This window comes from Danio rerio, chromosome 12 (genome assembly GCF_052040795.2).
Source record: "Danio rerio strain M-AB ecotype USA chromosome 12, GRCz13ab, whole genome shotgun sequence".
NCBI classification, from domain to species: Eukaryota; Metazoa; Chordata; class Actinopteri; order Cypriniformes; family Danionidae; genus Danio; species Danio rerio.
This window is the reverse complement of record NC_141032.1, coordinates 32,328,668-32,347,764: the sequence shown is the minus strand read 5'-3', so window position 1 is coordinate 32,347,764 and position 19,097 is coordinate 32,328,668. Positions and strand designations below refer to the sequence as shown.

Here is a 19,097-nt window from a genome sequence, read left to right as displayed (position 1 = left end):
ATTTTATCAACATAGTAACATTTTCTAAAAAAAAAATCGTTTATATGTTACGTTTAAATATTAATTGCAGCTTCTCGTGTATTGCAGTGGATAATCCAGGGAGGCGCACAGAGGCCACTGTCTATTTAATATGTCGTCTTCATTCTAATTCTAAATTTATATCTCATCCTACCTGACTATTAAGGTGAAAATGTTTATTTTTGTGTGAACTTTTCAAAAGATCTTCACAAGTACAAAATGTTAAATCATTATGTTCTATCATTGTTCACAATCAACTTGATCAACATTGGAAATAGTAATTATTCCCCCCTAAAAAACTTTCCAGATATGATACACGTCTAATGCAAATGCTTGTATTGCAACGGATATTACATGGACGCACACAGTGGCCTCTGTCTCTTTAAATTTGCCCCTTTCCCATTGCGCATGCGCGCCCGTCTCCGTGTTGAGTTTGCTCCAACCTGAGGAGCAGCCAAGCCAACGCGAGCTGCTCGTACTATGGGAGCTTAAACGGTGGTCGAGGGGGCCAAATTTCACACACTGACGGGTTTTAAGCGCACCGGGACGAAGAGGATATACACTCACAAAAAGCGTGAACACTTTCGACACAGAGTTTGCCACGCTGAGCCTGAAAAACAACGAAAAAAATATGCGGATAACGGATAGTTCCTCAGGTTTTCCAAATCCCTCATCGCAACGGACAACAGCAGAAACAACATCCATGTTACCGACTGCTGCGGTTGTAAAGGATGCCTTTTGCCCAGAAACCTTCTCTGTTTAGCGCTTTTTCCCCGTGGCATATGAACATTTAGCCACGAAAAGCTCACGGTTTAACGGCTTTAAAGCACACCAGCAGAGTATCTGGACAGCCAGCTGAATGTTTACGCTTTAAAATGGCTGCGGACGGGATCAGAATAAGACCGTTGAACAATATGATGCTTTAAAGCTGGAAATATTCCATCACCTGAGTTATGGTAATGATCTGGGAGGAAAGATTCTTTTCGGTGTTGTGGGGAATTATTTTCCAGCCCTGTAACTGCAGGAGGTAACGTAGGAAATTCCTGCCCTTGTTCAGAAACACAATGAGGCGAGACAGATGATTTAATATGCCTGTGTTTTTGCTGATTTTATCATATCGCACTCGGATCTGGAGGCTTTCCGTTAAACGATCGCCGAGATTTCAGGAAACGATTACTGATATTTAAGGAATATTCATGATTTATAAGTAAACGGATCCCCCTGCTGTTATAATTGAAACAATCTGGGCACCAATAGAAAGGCCCTGAGATATTGATACTCGGTTCAACAACAACAACAGCAGCAGCATCCCTGAACCATGAATGCTGGGAAGAGGATGCTCAGACCTAAGCTGTGTCTGGTCAGACAGAGACTGCAAGGCATGCAGAGATATTTATGGCTCTTTGTGATGTTCTCCTTGGTGCTGATATCAGACTGCTCTCCCTCTAAACCCTGCGAGAAGAACTGTCTGTCAGGCAGGTGTGTGAACGGATCTTGTGTCTGTGACCGTGGATGGGTTGGTGACCAGTGTCAGCACTGCCAAGGAAGGTTCAAGTGAGTATTATTAAGACATTTATGGGCATTGCATTATGTCATTGATCATGTGCATGCTTTTTGTTGTTGTGTTATTGAAATGTAAACATTTGTTATTGTGGAATAACAATTATGAAACAAAAGTGCCTTAAAAATAAGTAATCTATTAAAATATTCCAGATTTTTTTTATTAATCTGGGAAATTTGTGTTTCTTAACTTGAAAATCACTTTTCACATATGTGGACCATCTGGATAAAACTGAAATGAGGGGCATTTGTTCTTGACTGGTCTCTCTTAGATTATTTTCATATGGCTGAAAACCTAGATTTCTTTTCCACGTTGAAGTCTTTTTTTGATATACGCCTGTTAAATCCCGTAGGTCCTGACATAGTTTGGTTAAATTAAAAGTTTTGCACTTTTAGCAGACAGAAATAAATTTTGCGATACATTTAAGCCTTCTATAAACTATGTACAAGATTGTTATCTGGTGGTTTACTTGCCATGATTTTACTTTAATCTAGGCATGGGCTGGTATAAGATTCTGACAACATGATAACCTTGGATAAATGTTCCACGGTTTTACAGTATTGTGATTACTGCTCTAAAATATATTCTTTTAAAAGGTCTGGCCCTGGGTAAAAAAAAAAAACCTTTTATCCCCTTTGAAGACAATATGTATTATTTTGAGAAGCTTTTAAAATATCTTGGAGCAGAAAACATGTCAAGCTAAATAATTCAAATGAATCATGAACTTATGTTGTCTATTATTTTTGAAAACACAGATTTTATTACAATTTAAACCGCATCTTTGGATATCTTTTCTCCTGGATATACTGTTGCCTTAAAAAAACTTAAAACAAAATGTAAAAAAAACCTTACATATACCGTAGGATTGGTAAAGCAGATTATTTTGGCGGTTTTAAAACTTTGACTTATCCAAACTGCGTTATATCTTAAAAACGGTTATCGTCCCATGCCTTATTTACACGTTGATATATTGTATTATTAAGTAATTGTGGCTCAGTGATGAAACAATCTAGTTTTGTTCTGCATCTAATTAATTATACTAAACTGATTTAAAAATCGGCGACGCAGTGGCGCAGTAGGGAGTGCTGTCGCCTCACAGCAAGAAGGTTCGAGCCCTGGCTGGGTCAGTTGGCGTTTCTATGTGGAGTTTGCATGTTCTCCCTGCTTTCGCGTGGGTTTTCTCTGGGTGCTCCTGTTTCCCCAACAGTACAAGGACATGCGGTACAGGTGAATTGGGTAAGCTAAAATTGTCTATAGTGTATGAGTGTGAATGAGTGTATGTGGATGTTTACCAGAGATGGATTGTGGCTGGAAGGGCATCCGCTGCATAAAAACTTACTGGATAAGTTGGCTGGTCATTCCGCTGTGGCGACCCATGATTAATAAAGGGACTAAGCCGAACAGAAAATGAATGAATGATCTAGAAATCTTATTAAATGCAAGTGTTTGCTTTCCAATAACTACTTTGAAACTAAGTGATCGTAATATTGGTGAAATTGATACATTGTCATTCATTGTAACCAATATGTAAAAATGTAACTTTTATCTTTACTTAAGCAATCATATATTTCACACAGTTAAAGGCAAAATTATCAGCCCCCCTGTGAAGTTTTGTATTATTTTCCAAATATTTCCAAAGTGTTGTTAAGTAGGGCTGTGCCATTTGGGGAAATATCTAATTGTAAAAATAAAAATAAAATAAATATTTATTTTTTGTCAGATATTGCGATTTTGATTTGATTTGCGATTTAATTTTGTAGTTAAGCTTCAGCTCAATAATCTGTATTGTAGCTTTTTACACCTAAAATGCAGTGAGTGTTGTTAGTTTAAAAAATGAACTGAAAAGATATTAACTTCAGCTATTATTTAACTTTGTTTTTAATATTCATAATTTAAACACAAATTTTTCTCTAGAGCAAGCAGTAAGCTCAAATAAAATGACCTTACCTTTCTGTAAACAAGTTCAACTCAAATTAGGAAGATAATGTAGCTTATTATAAAAACAAAAAACTAATAACTATAAAAATACAGAACCATCGGGAAACTAAAATGACTAATAAAGTGGCAGATTGAAAATGTTTGATTGGGCAGAGCGAAATTATGCTCACTCAATTGGCTAGTAAGACTGTCAGACGGCAGTCACACCTTTGCTCTGGGTTGGGGAAATGAAATAATACATATTGCAGCTTCTTGCGATTATCTAATAGTGATTCGATTTCGAATCACACTGCCCTACTGTTTAGAGTTTACAAGAGGATTGGCTTTTTTGCCGTATTTGCTATTATATTTGTCATCTATCTTTGTTTTTAATTTATCTGGAAAAATAGCAGTTTTAGGTCAATATTATTAGGCTGAAACAGCACTTGGGAAATATTTAAACTAATTAAAATTTCACAGGAGGGCTAATCATTTTGACTTCAAAGGTATGTTTTAAATTATAAGGATATTCTTGCTGACAAATAGGTAAAATGTAAAGGTCTAAAGATTAATTAAATAATTAATTAATTAATTAATTCATTCATTCATTCATTTTCTTTTCGGCTTATGGGTCGCCTCGCCACAACGAAATGAAGTGCCAACTTATCCAGCATATGTTCTACGCAGCAGATGCACTTCCAGCTGCAACACATCTCTGGGAAACATCCATATACACTCATTCACACCCATACACCACAGGCCATTTAGCCTACACAATTTACCTGTACTGCATGTCTTTGGACTGTGGGAGAAACCAGGGCACCCGAAGAAAACTCACGCAAACGCGAGGAGAACATGCAAACGCCACACAGAAACACCAACTGACCCAGCCGAGGCTTGAACCAGCAACCTTCTTGCTGTGAGGTGATAGCACTGCGCCACTGCGTTGCCTGGTCTAAAGTTTTAAAATGACAATTTATTAGCATTTGGATTCACTGTGATCTTTAAAAAATGTATTTTAATGTAACCAAATGATTTGGGGTGTTAATACACATGGCACAATGTTTTTGGTATAAGCTTGTTACACTAAATTACATTTTCGAGGGCATCTTCTTTAAAACAACTTTTAAAACAAATTTACTTTGAAAGAAGTTCAATTAAACTGGGCACGTTCTTGTAATACACATGAAAAATATTTATTTAATGTTTCAAACCCCTTTGTGTCTTTTTTCCCACATATGAATGTTTTTCAAATAATGATGTGATTAAGGTTTTGAAACATTTACTATACTGTCATTCATTATTTATTCTCTGCCTTTGTCTTCACAACGCATGTCAAAGGTACTGTGGGGTAGATATGATTTAGGTTTAAACTATCATAGTTTGACAGCAGAATGATAAATGAAACTCTTGAACAAAGCTCCTGCACCGTTTCTTAAAATAGCACCCCATTCTCATCTGGTACAACAAAGATCTCCCTCTTTCTTAGAAGCAGCTGAAAGGATGCTATTGGCATGTGTGAGTGATGTCATTTAAACTAAATTTAATACTGATACAGACCTGTATAACAAAGGTTGCAGCAAAATATGCTTTATGAAAGGAAGTGGTCTCTGATGATGGTTTTAATATTTTCCCCTATTGTTGGGCTTGCTAGTCCAGCTGACTGGGGATTACCTAGTTATCTGACAATGTCATGATGCCCATTAGATGCTGCATTACAAGATGCATGGTCCAACAACAAAGGCTGTCACCTTGACAAATAGCAGTTTGTTGTTTTAAAAGATCTGCTAAGTGGATACATGGTATAGACCCAATGCCTGGTGCAGTGCTCTATTGTTTTGGCCACAGCTTGTTTGTGCAGGTGTTGTTTATGTGGAGGCAGAATTATTAATGATTTGTGTTAGGTTTCATGCTCATAAGAAATAATCACCTTGCATGCATAGTGTGGACTCGTTTGTGTTTTGTTAAAATGTAGCTAGGAAACAGAATGAAGGTAATTTTTAATTTTCTTGTCACAATCATGTTATCCCTATATAAATCAGTCACATTTCATTTATTATCTAAATTAAAAGATGCATTAAATATGATCATTGAACAAAGTTGGCATTGTTCTTTGTAGTTGGTTGGAAATAAATGGCAAGTTGCTTTTTAAATAGTAACATCACATTTTTAAAAATGATTGCCTTGAAAATTCCTTAAGCAGAAACTTCATGATGCTGCCTAAGTAGTGGTTTTGCTCAGAGATGTGTTGGCTTTCTGTGGCTTGCAAAGTGAACGTAAAATCCATCGAACAAAGTTAGCCTTGTTTTTGCAATGCCAGTTATCAGTATTTAGCCTATGGCATGTAAATTTCAAATAAAGCAAACGTTGTTAAAAATTAGTGCTTTGTAAATTTCAGTAACTTTAAAAGCAGTAACTTTGTGAAGTTGCATATAGTGGTTTCACTCAGAGATATGTCAGCTTTCTGTGGTTTTCCTTGGCAATGCGATGTCATAATGTAACTTCCGGGGGTTATTTTTAAACTGTTTGGACTGAAGAAGATTAAAACATTTTTTAGTAGTTTAAATTAATACTTAAAGCTATAATTAGGCTGGCTTGTGTAGCAAGCCAGACTACTGTTATCCTATTAAACTTATTATTATGTTGGCTTGAGAAAGCCAACATACTGTAATGCTACTTAAACTTATTCTTATTATTATTATTCCGGCTTCTGACTTTAAAAAAGCAATCGCTTCTCCTCCCAGGGCTTAGATGCTACAAGCCCCAAATTTGGTCAAAAGCTGCCTACTGCTCATGAGATGGTTGCTGTATGTCCTCATGCCGATAAGATTTGTAGTTTTTGAATAAAAAATTTTTTTAATAAAAAATTGTATCGAGTATTTGGGGCATAAAAAAAAAGTATACAATCCTCAAATTTGGCCAAAAGATGTGTTTGAAATTACAGATAATTATCATATTTATTTGGTGTAATTATAAATAACAGTTTTCCTATAAATATTTTTTTATATTAAATTTGTAAAATTCACACATAAAGCGTGTCAGAGTGTCCACGAGATGGCGCCAGAGGACCATTTTTGAGCCCTTTTGGAATTGAATTTACAGCCCCTTTAAAAGGCAATTTCCCTTTAAGAGGCGGAGATATCCGGGCTGACTGTTTTTGCTCTACAGAAAGTTCGGCTCATTTCAGACGTGCTTTTACAACATTTGAAGCTGTTTACATTAAAATTTCTCAGCGAAAATACACAAATACAAGTATTACAACACTATTTAGTGTTCCTTTAAGAGGCAGAGAGATCCGTGGTAACATTCACGTATATTATACAATAAACATATTTAATATAAAATCATTCTAACTTTATTTTTAATCTGTATTTTAACCCTCTAAAACAGCTATGTCCTTGCCACAAAACTAATAATCCATCTTCAAAACCTACAATTTCTTTCCATTCGGTCCGGTCGGACCTGAACGTCTTTATACCGTTGTAATCACGTGTAAATTCTAACAAAGACAATGTTTGCACTTTTTAAATCACATTTTATTTATTGTGCAAAAACAGTATTATAATGTTTTAATGCAAAAATGTTAACAACAATTATTTACAAACAGTAAAAATAAAGTGTGTGTATATATATATATACATATATATATATATATATATATATATATATATATATATATATATATATATATATATATATATATATATATATATATATATATACATACAGTTGATGTCAGAATTATTAGCTCCCCTGTTTATTTTTTCCCCAATTTCTGTTTAATGGAGGGAAAATTGTTTCAGCACATTTCTAGGCATAATAGTTTTAAAAACCTATATCTAATTACTGATTTATTTTATCTTTGCCATGATGACATGAAATAATGTTTGACTTGATATTTTTCAAGACACTTCTATACAGCTTAAAGTGACATTTAAAGGCTTAACTAGGTTAATAAGGTGAACTAGGCAGGTTAGGGTAATTAGGCAAGTTATTGTATAACGATGGTTTGTTCTGTAGATTATCAAAAAAAATTGCTTAAAGGGGATAATAATTGTGTCCCAAAAATGATTTTTAAATTATTAATAACTGCTTTTATTCTAGCCGAAATAAAACAAATAAGACTTTCTCAAGAAGAAAAAATATTATCAGACATACTGTGAAAATTTCCTTGCTCTGTTAAACATCATTTGGGAAATATTTAAAAAAGGAAAAAAAAAATCAAATGGGGGTTAATAATTCTGACTTCAACTGTATATATATATATATATATATATATATATATATATATATACATATATATATATATATATATACATACACACACACACACATACACACATTTATGGTTAGTGTTATAAGGATTATTTTATCCCCCTTTTATGTTGGCAAAAACATAAGTTTACTTCAGATATTTCTTTCAAAACAGAATATTCTGTACCGCAAAAAAGCCTTCTCCTCACTTGTGATAATGACAATGAAGCTTTTGGCCTATGCTGTACCAAAAAAAAATAAAATCACCCAGGTGATGACAATTAAATATTACGATTATAACATTGTGTCAGTGGCCAGTGGGGTGGAACAACGTCATTGGTCAGAATTAACCACGTGATGAAGACGTCCTATAATATTGTATTTAATGCGATTATCTTCCTGTAAACTGTATATATAACTATATAACTATAACTATATATATAACGCTGCAAATTACTGTAAATTGACTGTACTCTATATTAACTGCAAAACTGATAAGACTGATTAAATAATAGACAAATTAACTAAATGTATGTGCTGTTGTTTCATTAGTGTTTTTATTTAATATTTTTCTTCATATGATATTTATTATAATGTAATTTTGTTCAGATTATTATATATACTATAAATACTAAATGTAAATGAGGCCTTCCGATTAACAGTCCAGTGGACCCTAGCAACAGCCTAGAAACCACTCAGAACACCTTAGCAACTACCTAGGAATGCCTTCGCAACATCTTAGCAACCGCCTAGCAACCACTTCTCAACCGCTGTGCTTCCTGCCAACTGCCTTTGAGTCCCCGGCACAGTCACGTTGGCTTTCTCAAGCCAACATCAAAGTTCGTCAACGAACTTTAGGTTCTAGTTAGGCTGGCTTGTGTAGCAAGCCAGACTACTGTTATCCTATTAAACTTATTAGGCTGGCTTGTGTAGCAAGCCAGACTACTGTTATCCTATTAAACTTATTATTATTATTAATATTATTATTCTTCTTCTGAGACTAAAAATTAAACTCTATCTCGTCCTAGGCCTTTCAAGCTATGACCATCAAACTCGGGTCAGACCTCCGAACTATTCTGACTCGAGTTGCTATATCCTTTCCGACTGATCCGACTTTCGGTTTTCCGAAAAACGTCCCGGGACCGTCGGAAAAATCCCATAGACATAACATTGGATCAAACTTTGTGACCTCATAACTCCGCATCAGAATGTCACACAGACTTCTAACTGGGCTCATTTAACTCAGACTATCAAACTGCCAATGACTGACCACATTTAAACTTTCTGGCCACGCCCTAGCAACCACTTTTGGACCCTAGAAACCGTCCCATAGACTTCCATTGCAAAATACTCTCATTGACTTTACATGGGATCAAACTTTGTGAACCCATAACTCTGCATCAGACTGTCCTACAGACTAATGATTGAGCTCATTTAACTCAGTCTAGCCAGCAGCCAATCACTGATGGCCTTTTAACTTTCTAGCCACACCCTAACAACCAGATACTGCACCCTAGCAACTGTCCCATAGACTGCCATCAAAGAGGTTCAGACTGATATTGTCATGCTGCAGTGTGATAGAGACATGGGGGTTGTGTTTAACTGTTCATACGGGCAAGAAGCTTTGATACATCATCAGTCTAAGCTGTCAATCAACTCCATAGCAACAAAACAGACTAACCTAGCAACGATATAATAGCAGCTATATCTCAGCATCAGAACATCGTAGAGAGGCGGGGGTTGGCTTGTTTGAATCAGGCTCGCACACCATCTATCTATCTATCTATCTATCTATCTATCTATCTATCTATCTATCTATCTATCTATCTATCTATCTATCTATCTATCTATCTATCTATCTACCTCTACCTATCTATCTATCTATCTATCTATCTATCTATCTATTTATCTATTTATCTATCTCTAACTATTTATCTATCTATCTATCTATCTATCTATCTATCTATCTATCTATCTATCTATCTATCTATCTATCTATCTATCTATCTATCTATCTATCTATCTCTAACTATCTATCTATCTATCTATCTATCTATCTATCTATTTATCTATTTATCTATCTCTATCTATCTATCTATCTATCTATCTATCTATCTATCTATCTATCTATCTATCTATCTATCTATCTACCTCTATCTATCTATCCATCATGCTAACAACATGCTAATTCATGCTAGAATCATGCTAGTTACATGCTAATTCATGCTAGAATCATGCTAGTCACATGCTAATTCATGCTAAAATCATGCTAGTTACATGCTAATTTATGCTAGAATCATGCTAGTCACATGCTAATTCATGCTAGAATCATGCCAGTCACATGCTAATTCATACTAGAATCATGCTAACAACATGCTAATTCATGCTAGAATCATGCTAGTCACATGCTAATTCATGCTAGAATCATGCTAACAACATGCTAATTCATGTTAGAATCATGCTAGTAGCATGCTAATTCATGTTAGAATCATGCTAACAACATGCTAATTCATGCTAGAATCATGCTAGTAACATGCTAATTCATGCTAGAATCATGCTAACAACATGCTAATTCATGCTAGAATCATGCTAGTCACACGCTAATTCATGCTAGAATCATGCTAGTCAAATGCTAATTCATGCTAGAATCGTGCTAACAACATGCTAATTTATGCTAGAATCATGTCAGTAACATGCTAATTCATGCTAGAATCATGCTAGTAACATACTAATTCATGCTAGAATCATGCTAACAACATGATAATTCATGCTAGAATCATGCTAGTAACATGCTAATTCATGCTAGAATCATGCTAACAACCTGCTAATTCATGCTAGAATCGTGCTAATTTATGCTAAAATCATGCTAGTAACATGCTAATTCATGTTAAAATCATGCTAGGTACATGCTAATTCATGCTAGAATCATGCTAGTAACATGCTATATCATGCTAGAATCATGCTAGTAACATGCTAATTCATACTAGAATCATGCTAGTAACATGCTAATTCATGCTAGAATTATGCTAACAACATGCTAAATCATGCTAGAATCATGCTAACAACATGCTAAATCATGCTAGAATCATGCTAACAACATGCTAATTCATGCTAGAATCATGCTAACAACATGCTAATTCATGCTAGAATCATGCTAACATTATGCTAATTCATGCTAGAATCATGCTAACAACATGCTAATTCATGCTAGAATCATGCTAACAACATGCTAATTCATGCTAGAATCATGCTAACATTATGCTAATTCATGCTAGAATCATGCTAACAACATCTATCTATCTATCTATCTATCTATCTATCTATCTATCTATCTATCTATCTATCTATCTATCTATCTATCTATCTATCTATCTTTTCATACTTTTTAAAACTGTTTAAATAAACTATTACCGTCAGGCTTTCACAAGCCAGCCTCAAAGTTTGTTCTCAAACTTTAAGAATCTAGTTAGGCTGGCTTGTGTAGCAAGCCAGACTACTGTTATCCTATTAAACTTATTATTAGGCTGGCTTGTCAAAGCCAGACTACTGATATTCTATATAAACTTATTATTCTTCTTCTTCTGAGACTAAAAAACAAAACGCATCTCCTCCTAGAGCTTTCAAGCTATTACCACCAAACTCACACCAGACCTCCGAACTATTCTGACTCGAGTTGCTATATCTACTCAGACTGATCCGACTTTCGGTTTTCCGAAAAACGTCCCGGGACTGTCGGAAAAATCCCATAGACTTAACATTGGACCAAACTTTGTGACCTCGTAACTTTGCATCAGACTGTCGCACAGAACTCTAACTGGGCTCATTTAACTCATAATATCAAACTGCCAATAACTGATCACTTTTAAACTTTCTAGCCACGCCCTAGCAACCACTTTTGGACCCTAGAAACTGTCCCATAGACTTCCATTCAAAAAACTCTCATTGACTTAACATGGGATCAAACTTTGTGAGCTCATAACTCTGCATCAGACTGTCTTACAGACTAATGGCTGAGCTAATTTAACTCAGACTACCAAACTACCAATAACTGATGAGCTTTTAACTTTCTAGCCACTCCCCTAACTACCACATACTGCACCCTAGCAACTGTCCCATAGACTTCCATTCAAAAGCCTCTCATTGACTTAACATGGGATCAAACTTTGTGAGCTCATAACTCTGCTTCAGACTGTCATACAGACTAATGGCTGAGCTCATTTAACTCAGACTACCAAACTGCCAATAACTGATGAGCTTTTAACTTTCTAGCCACACCCCTAACTACCACATACTGCACCCTAGCAACTGTCCCGTAGACTTCCATTACAAAAGACTCTCATTGACTTTACATGGGATCAAACTTTGTGAGCTCATAACTCTGCATCAGACTGTCATAGAGACTAATGGCTGAGCTCATTTAACTCAGTCTAGCCAGCAGCCAATCACTGATGGCCTTTTAACTTTCTAGCCACACCCCTAATTACCACATACTGCACCCTAGTAACTGTCCTATAGACTGTAATTAGCTGTGCTATTAAATGCTTATAATTCTAACATGCTAATGACATGCCAATCATGCTAGCAACATGCTACTCATATGCTAATCATGCTAATGACATGCTAACTCATACTGGAAACATGCTAATGACATGCTAATTTGTACTAGAATCATGCTAGTAACATGCTAATTCATACTAGACTCACGTTAATAACTGGCCTACATGCATATCTTTGCTTAGCAGTGTCCTATTGGCTTGGGGGATGGCTCATCTGACTCAGACAACCAATGAGCATCTCAATATGATAATGAAGCTCACAAGCCACGCCCCCAAATTGATTCCATAGACTTCCATTAAAATAGACCAAGATGCATATCTTTGCATAGCAGTGTCATAGAGACATGGGGGTTGGTTCATTTGACTTAGACAGCCAACCACATTCAAGTTCACTCTGTAACCTCGCCCATAGCAACAAAACAGAGTACCCTAACAACCATTCATCAACAGCTATATCCCAGCATCGGAACATTGTAGAGACTTGGAGATTGGCTCGCTTGACTCATGCTAGCAAACGGAACTTCCTATATGCTACACATGCTAGCAGTGATTAGCTACATGCTAATATTGATTAGCCAAGTACTGTAACTTGCTAGAAATGCTTACTAAGTATAAATGTTTTATCAAGCATGTATGTGAGGCTTGCCTAGTAACCACCCAGGGTACCCTAGCAACTGCCTAGCAACCACCCAATTTACCCTAGCAACCACCTAGCAACAGCCTAGTAATGCCTTAGTAAGGGCCTAGCAACCAATCAGGACACCCTAACAACTGCCTAGCAACGCCTTAGCAACCACTCAGAATACCCTAGCAACCACCTAGCAACACCTTAGCAACCACCTAGCAACCACTTGGGACACCTTAGCAACCGCCTAGCAACACCTTAGCAACCACCTAGCAACCACTCAGGACACCACAGCAACCACCTAGCAAGACCTTAGCAACCACCTAGCAACCACTCAGAACACCCTAGCAACCGCCTAGCAACACCTTAGCAACCACCTAGCAACCAGTCAGAACACCCTAGCAACCACCTAGCAACATCTTAGCAACCACCTAGCAACAACACAGAACACCCTAGCAACCGCCTAGCAACATCTTAGCAACCACCTAGCAACCACTTAGGACACCCTACAGACTACCTAGCAACGACTTAGCAACCACTCAGAAGACCCTAGCAACCACCTAAGTATGCTATGTGACATGCTAATTCATACTAGAATCATGCTAGTAACATGCTAATTCATACTACAGTCATGCTAATAACATGCTAATTTACACTAGAATCTTGCTAATAACATGCTAATTTATGCTAGAATCATGCTAGTAACATGCTAATTCATGCTAGAATCATGCTAGTAACATGCTAATTTATACTAGAATCATGCTAGTAACATGCTAATGCATGATATAATCATGCTAATAACATGCTAATTCATGCTAGAATCATGCAAGTAACATGCTAATTCATGCTAGAATCATGCTAGTAACATGCTAATTCATACTAGAATCATGCTAATAACATGCTAATTCATGCTGGAATCATGATAGTAACATGCTAATTCATACTATAATCATGCTAGTACCATGCTAATTCATACTAGAATCATGCTAGTGACATGCTAATTTATTCTAGAATCATGCTAGCAACATGCTAATTCATGCTAATAACATGCTAATTTATACTAGAATCATGCTAATTCATGCTAGATTCATGCTAATAACATGCTACTTATACTTTTTCAAACTGTTTTTAAACTAAATAAACTATTACCAACAGGCTTTGTCAAGCCAGCCTTCAAAGTTTGTCTCAACGAACTTTACTGTCTAGTTAGGCTGGCTTGTGTAGCAAGCCAGACTACTGTTATCCTATTAAACTTATTATTATATTTAGGCTGGCTTGTGTAGCAAGCCAGACTACTGTTATCCTATTAAACTTATTATTATTATTCTATATTATTATTCTTCTTCTGAGACTAAAAATTAAACTCTATCTCGTCCTAGGCCTTTCAAGCTATGACCATCAAACTTGGGTCAGACCTCCGAACTATTCTGACTCGAGTTGCTATATCTTTTCCGACTGATCCGACTTTCGGTTTTCCGAAAAACGTCCCGGGACCGTCGGAAAAATCCCATAGACGTAACATTGGATCAAACTTTGCGACCTCATAACTCCGCGTCAGAATGTCACACAGACTTCTAACTAGGCTCATTTAACTCAGACCATCAATCTGCCAATGACTGATCACCTTTAAACTTTCTGGCCACGCCCTAGCAACCACTTTTGGACCCTAGAAACCGTCCCATAGACTTCCATTGCAAAAGACTCTCATTGACTTTACATTGGATCAAACTTTGTGAGCTCATAACTCTGCATCAAACTGTCCTACAGACTAATGGCTGAGCTCATTTAACTCAGTCTAGCCAGCAGCCAATCACCGATGGCCTTTTAACTTTCTAGCCACACCCTAACAACCAGATACTGCACCCTAGCAACTGTCCCATAGACTGCCATTAAAGAGGTTCAGACTGATATTGTCATGCTGCAGTGTGATAGAGACATGGGGGTTGTTTTTAACTGTTCATACTGGCAAGAAGCTTTGATACATCATCAGTCTAAGCTGTCAATCAACTCCATAGCAACAAAACAGACTAACCTAGCAACGATATGACACCAGCTATATCTCAGCATCAGAACATCGTAGAGAGGCGGGGGTTGGCTTGTTTGACTCATGCTCATACACCATCTATCTATCTATCTATCTATCTATCTATCTATCTATCTATCTATCTATCTATCTATCTATCTACATCTTTCTATCTATCTATCTATCTATCTATCTACATCTTTCTATCTATCTATCTATCTATCTATCTATCTATCTGTCTGTCTGTCTGTCTGTCTGTCTGTCTGTCTGTCTGTATCCATCTATCTATCTATCTATCTATCTATCTATCTATCTATCTATCTATCTATCTATCTATCTATCTATCTACCTCTTTCTATCTATCTACCTATCTATCTATCTATCTATCTATCTATCTATCTATCTATCTATCTATCTATCTATCTATCTATCATGCTAACAATATGCTAATTCATGCTAGAAACATGCTAGTTACATGCTAATTTATACTAGAATCATGCTAGTAACATGCTAATTCATGCTAGAATCATGCTAACAACATGCTAATTCATGCTAGAATCATGCTAGTAACATGCTAATTCATGCTAGAATCATGCTAACAACATGCTAATTCATGCTAGAATCATGCTAGTAACATGCTAATTCATGCTAGAATAATGCTAGTAACATGCTAATTTATGCTAGAATCATGCTAGTAACATGCTAATTCATGCTAAAATCATGCTAGTAACATGCTAATTCATGCTAGAATCATGCTAACAACATGCTAATTCATGCTAGAATCATGCTAGTAGCATGCTAATTCATGCTAGAATCATGCTAACAACATGCTAATTTATGCTAGAATCATGCTAGTAACATGCTAATTCATGCTAAAATCATGCTAGTAACATGCTAATTCATGCTAGAATCATGCTAGCAACATGCTAATTCATGCTAGAATCATGCTAGTAGCATGCTAATTCATGCTAGAATCATGCTAGTAACATGCTAATTCATGCTAGAATCATGCTAACAACATGCTAATTCATGCTAGAATCATGCTAGTAACATGCTAATTCATGCTAGAATAATGCTAGTAACATGCTAATTTATGCTAGAATCATGCTAGTAACATGCTAATTCATGCTAAAATCATGCTAGTAACATGCTAATTCATGCTAGAATCATGCTAACAACATGCTAATTCATGCTAGAATCATGCTAGTAGCATGCTAATTCATGCTAGAATCATGCTAACAACATGCTAATTTATGCTAGAATCATGCTAGTAACATGCTAATTCATGCTAAAATCATGCTAGTAACATGCTAATTCATGCTAGAATCATGCTAGCACCATGCTAATTCATGCTAGAATCATGCTAGTAGCATGCTAATTCATGCTAGAATCATGCTAACAACATGCTAATTTATGCTAGAATCATGCTAGTAACATGCTAATTCATGCTAAAATCATGCTAGTAACATGCTAATTCATGCTAGAATAATGCTAGTAACATGCTAATTCATGCTAGAATCATGCTAGTAACATGCTAATTCATGCTAGAATCATGCTAACAACATGCTAATTTATGCTAGAATCATGCTAGTAACATGCTAATTCATGCTAAAATCATGCTAGTAACATGCTAATTCATGCTAGAATCATGCTAACAACATGCTAATTCATGCTAGAATCATGCTAGTAACATGCTAATTCATGCTAGAATCATGCTAACAACATGCTAATTCATGCTAGAATCATGCTAGTAACATGCTAATTTATGCTAGAATCATGCTAGTAACATGCTAATTCATGCTAAAATCATGCTAGTAACATGCTAATTCATGCTAGAATCATTCTAACAACTTGCTAATTCATGCTAGAATCATGCTAACAAGATGCTAATTCATGCTAGAATCATGCTAGTAGCATGCTAATTCATGCTAGTAACATGCTAATTTACGCTAAAATCATGCTAGTAACATGCTAATTCATGCTAGAATCATGTTAAAAACATGCTAATTCATGCTAGAATCATGCTAATAACATGCTAATCTATCTATCTATCTATCTATCTATCTATCTATCTATCTATCTATCTATCTATCTTTTCATAGTTTTAAAAACTGTTTAAACTAAATAAACTATTACCGTCAGGCTTTCACAAGCCAGCCTCAAAGTTTGTTCTCAAACTTTAAGAATCTAGTTATTATTCTTCTTCTGAGACTAAAAATTAAACTCTATCTCGTCCTAGGCCATTCAAGCTATGACCATCAAACTCGGGTCAGACCTCCGAACTATTCTGACTCGAGTTGCTATATCCTTTCCGACTGATCCGACTTTCGGTTTTCCGAAAAACGTCCCGGGACCGTCGGAAAAATCCCATAGACGTAACATTGGATCAAACTTTGTGACCTCATAACTCCGCATCAGAATGTCACACAGACTTCTAACTGGGCTCATTTAACTCAGACTATCAAACTGCCAATGACTGACCACCTTTAAACTTTCTGGCCACGCCCTAGCAACCACTTTTGGACCCTAGAAACCGTCCCATAGACTTCCATTGCAAAATACTCTCATTGACTTTACATGGGATCAAACTTTGTGAGCTCATAACTCTGCATCAGACTGTCCTACAGACTAATGATTGAGCTCATTTAACTCAGTCTAGCCAGCAGCCAATCACTGATGGCCTTTTAACTATCTAGCCACACCCTAACAACCAGATACTGCACCCTAGCAACTGTCCCATAGACTGCCATTAAAGAGGTTCAGACTGATATTGTCATGCTGCAGTGTGATAGAGACATGGGGATTGTTTTTAACTGTTCATACTGGCAAGAAGCTTTGATACATCATCAGTCTAAGCTGTCAATCAACTCCATAGCAACAAAACAGACTAGCCTAGCAACGTTATAATAGCAGCTATATCTCAGCATCAGAACATCGTAGAGAGGCGGGGGTTGGCTTGTTTGAATCAGGCTCGCACACCATCTATCTATCTATCTATCTATCTATCTATCTATCTATCTATCTATCTATCTATCTATCTATCTATGTACCTCTATCTATCTACCTACCTCTATCTATCTATCTATCTATCTATCTATCTATCTATCTATCTATCTATCTATCTATCTATCTATCTATCTATCTATCTATCTATCTATCTATCTACCTACCTCTATCTATCTATCTATCTATCTATCTATCTATCTATCTATCTATCTATCTATCTATCTATCTATCTATCTATCTATCTATCTATCTATCTACCTCTATCTATCTATCTATCTATCTATCTATCTATCTATCTATCTATCTATCTATCTATCTGTCCATCATGCTAACAACATGCTAATTCATGCTAGAATCATGCTAGTTACATGCTAATTCATGCTAGAATCATGCTAGTCACATGCTAATTCATACTAGAATCATGCTAACAACATGCTAATTCATGCTAGAATCATGCTAGTCACATGCTAATTCATGCTAGAATCATGCTAACAACATGCTAATTCATGCTAGAATCATGCTAGTTACATGCTAATTCGTGCTAGAATCATGCTAGTAGCATGCTAATTCATGTTAGAATCATGCTAACAACATGCTTATTCATGCTAGAATCATGCTAGGAACATGCTAATTCATGCTAGAATCATGCTAACAACATGCTAATTCAAGCTAGAATCATGCTAGTCACATGCTAATTCATGCTAGAATCATGCTAACAGCATGCTTATTTATGCTAGAATCATGCTAACAACATGCTAATTCATGCTAGAATCATGCTAACAACATGTTAATTCATGCTAGAATCATGCTAGTCAAATGCTAATTCATGCTAGGATCATGCTAACAACATGCTAATTCATGCTAGAATCATGCTAATAACATGCTAATTCATGTTAGAATCATGCTAACAACATGCTAATTCATGCTAGAATCATGCTAGTAACATGCTAATTCATGCTAGAAGCATGCTAACAACATGCTAATTTATGCTAGAATCATGCTAGTAGCATGCTATTTCATGCTAGAATCTTGCTAGTAACATGCTAAATCATGCTAGAATCATGCTAACAACATGCTAATTAATGCTAGAATCATGCTAACAACATGCTAATTCATGCTAGAATTGTGCTAATTCAT

General features: G+C 36.0%; 1 protein-coding gene and 1 long non-coding RNA gene across 4 annotated transcripts in view; both read left to right on the top strand.

The window, feature by feature from the left end:
• The window catches only part of LOC147834503 (uncharacterized), a 755,156-nt gene that overhangs the window by 361,455 nt on the left and 374,604 nt on the right, over positions 1 to 19,097 (top strand). The window lies entirely within an intron of this gene.
• The window catches only part of atrnl1b (attractin like 1b), a 191,197-nt gene continuing 172,542 nt past the window's right edge, over positions 443 to 19,097 (top strand). For all 3 annotated transcript variants that reach the window (XR_015504231.1, XR_015504232.1, XM_087276489.1), the window contains exon 1: positions 443 to 1,572. Coding sequence is in view for 1 of the 3 variants with exons in the window: in XM_087276489.1 (XP_087132615.1) it covers positions 1,337 to 1,572 (236 nt within the window). In the remaining 2 variants the exon portion in view is untranslated. The remainder of the gene's footprint in view (positions 1,573 to 19,097) is intronic.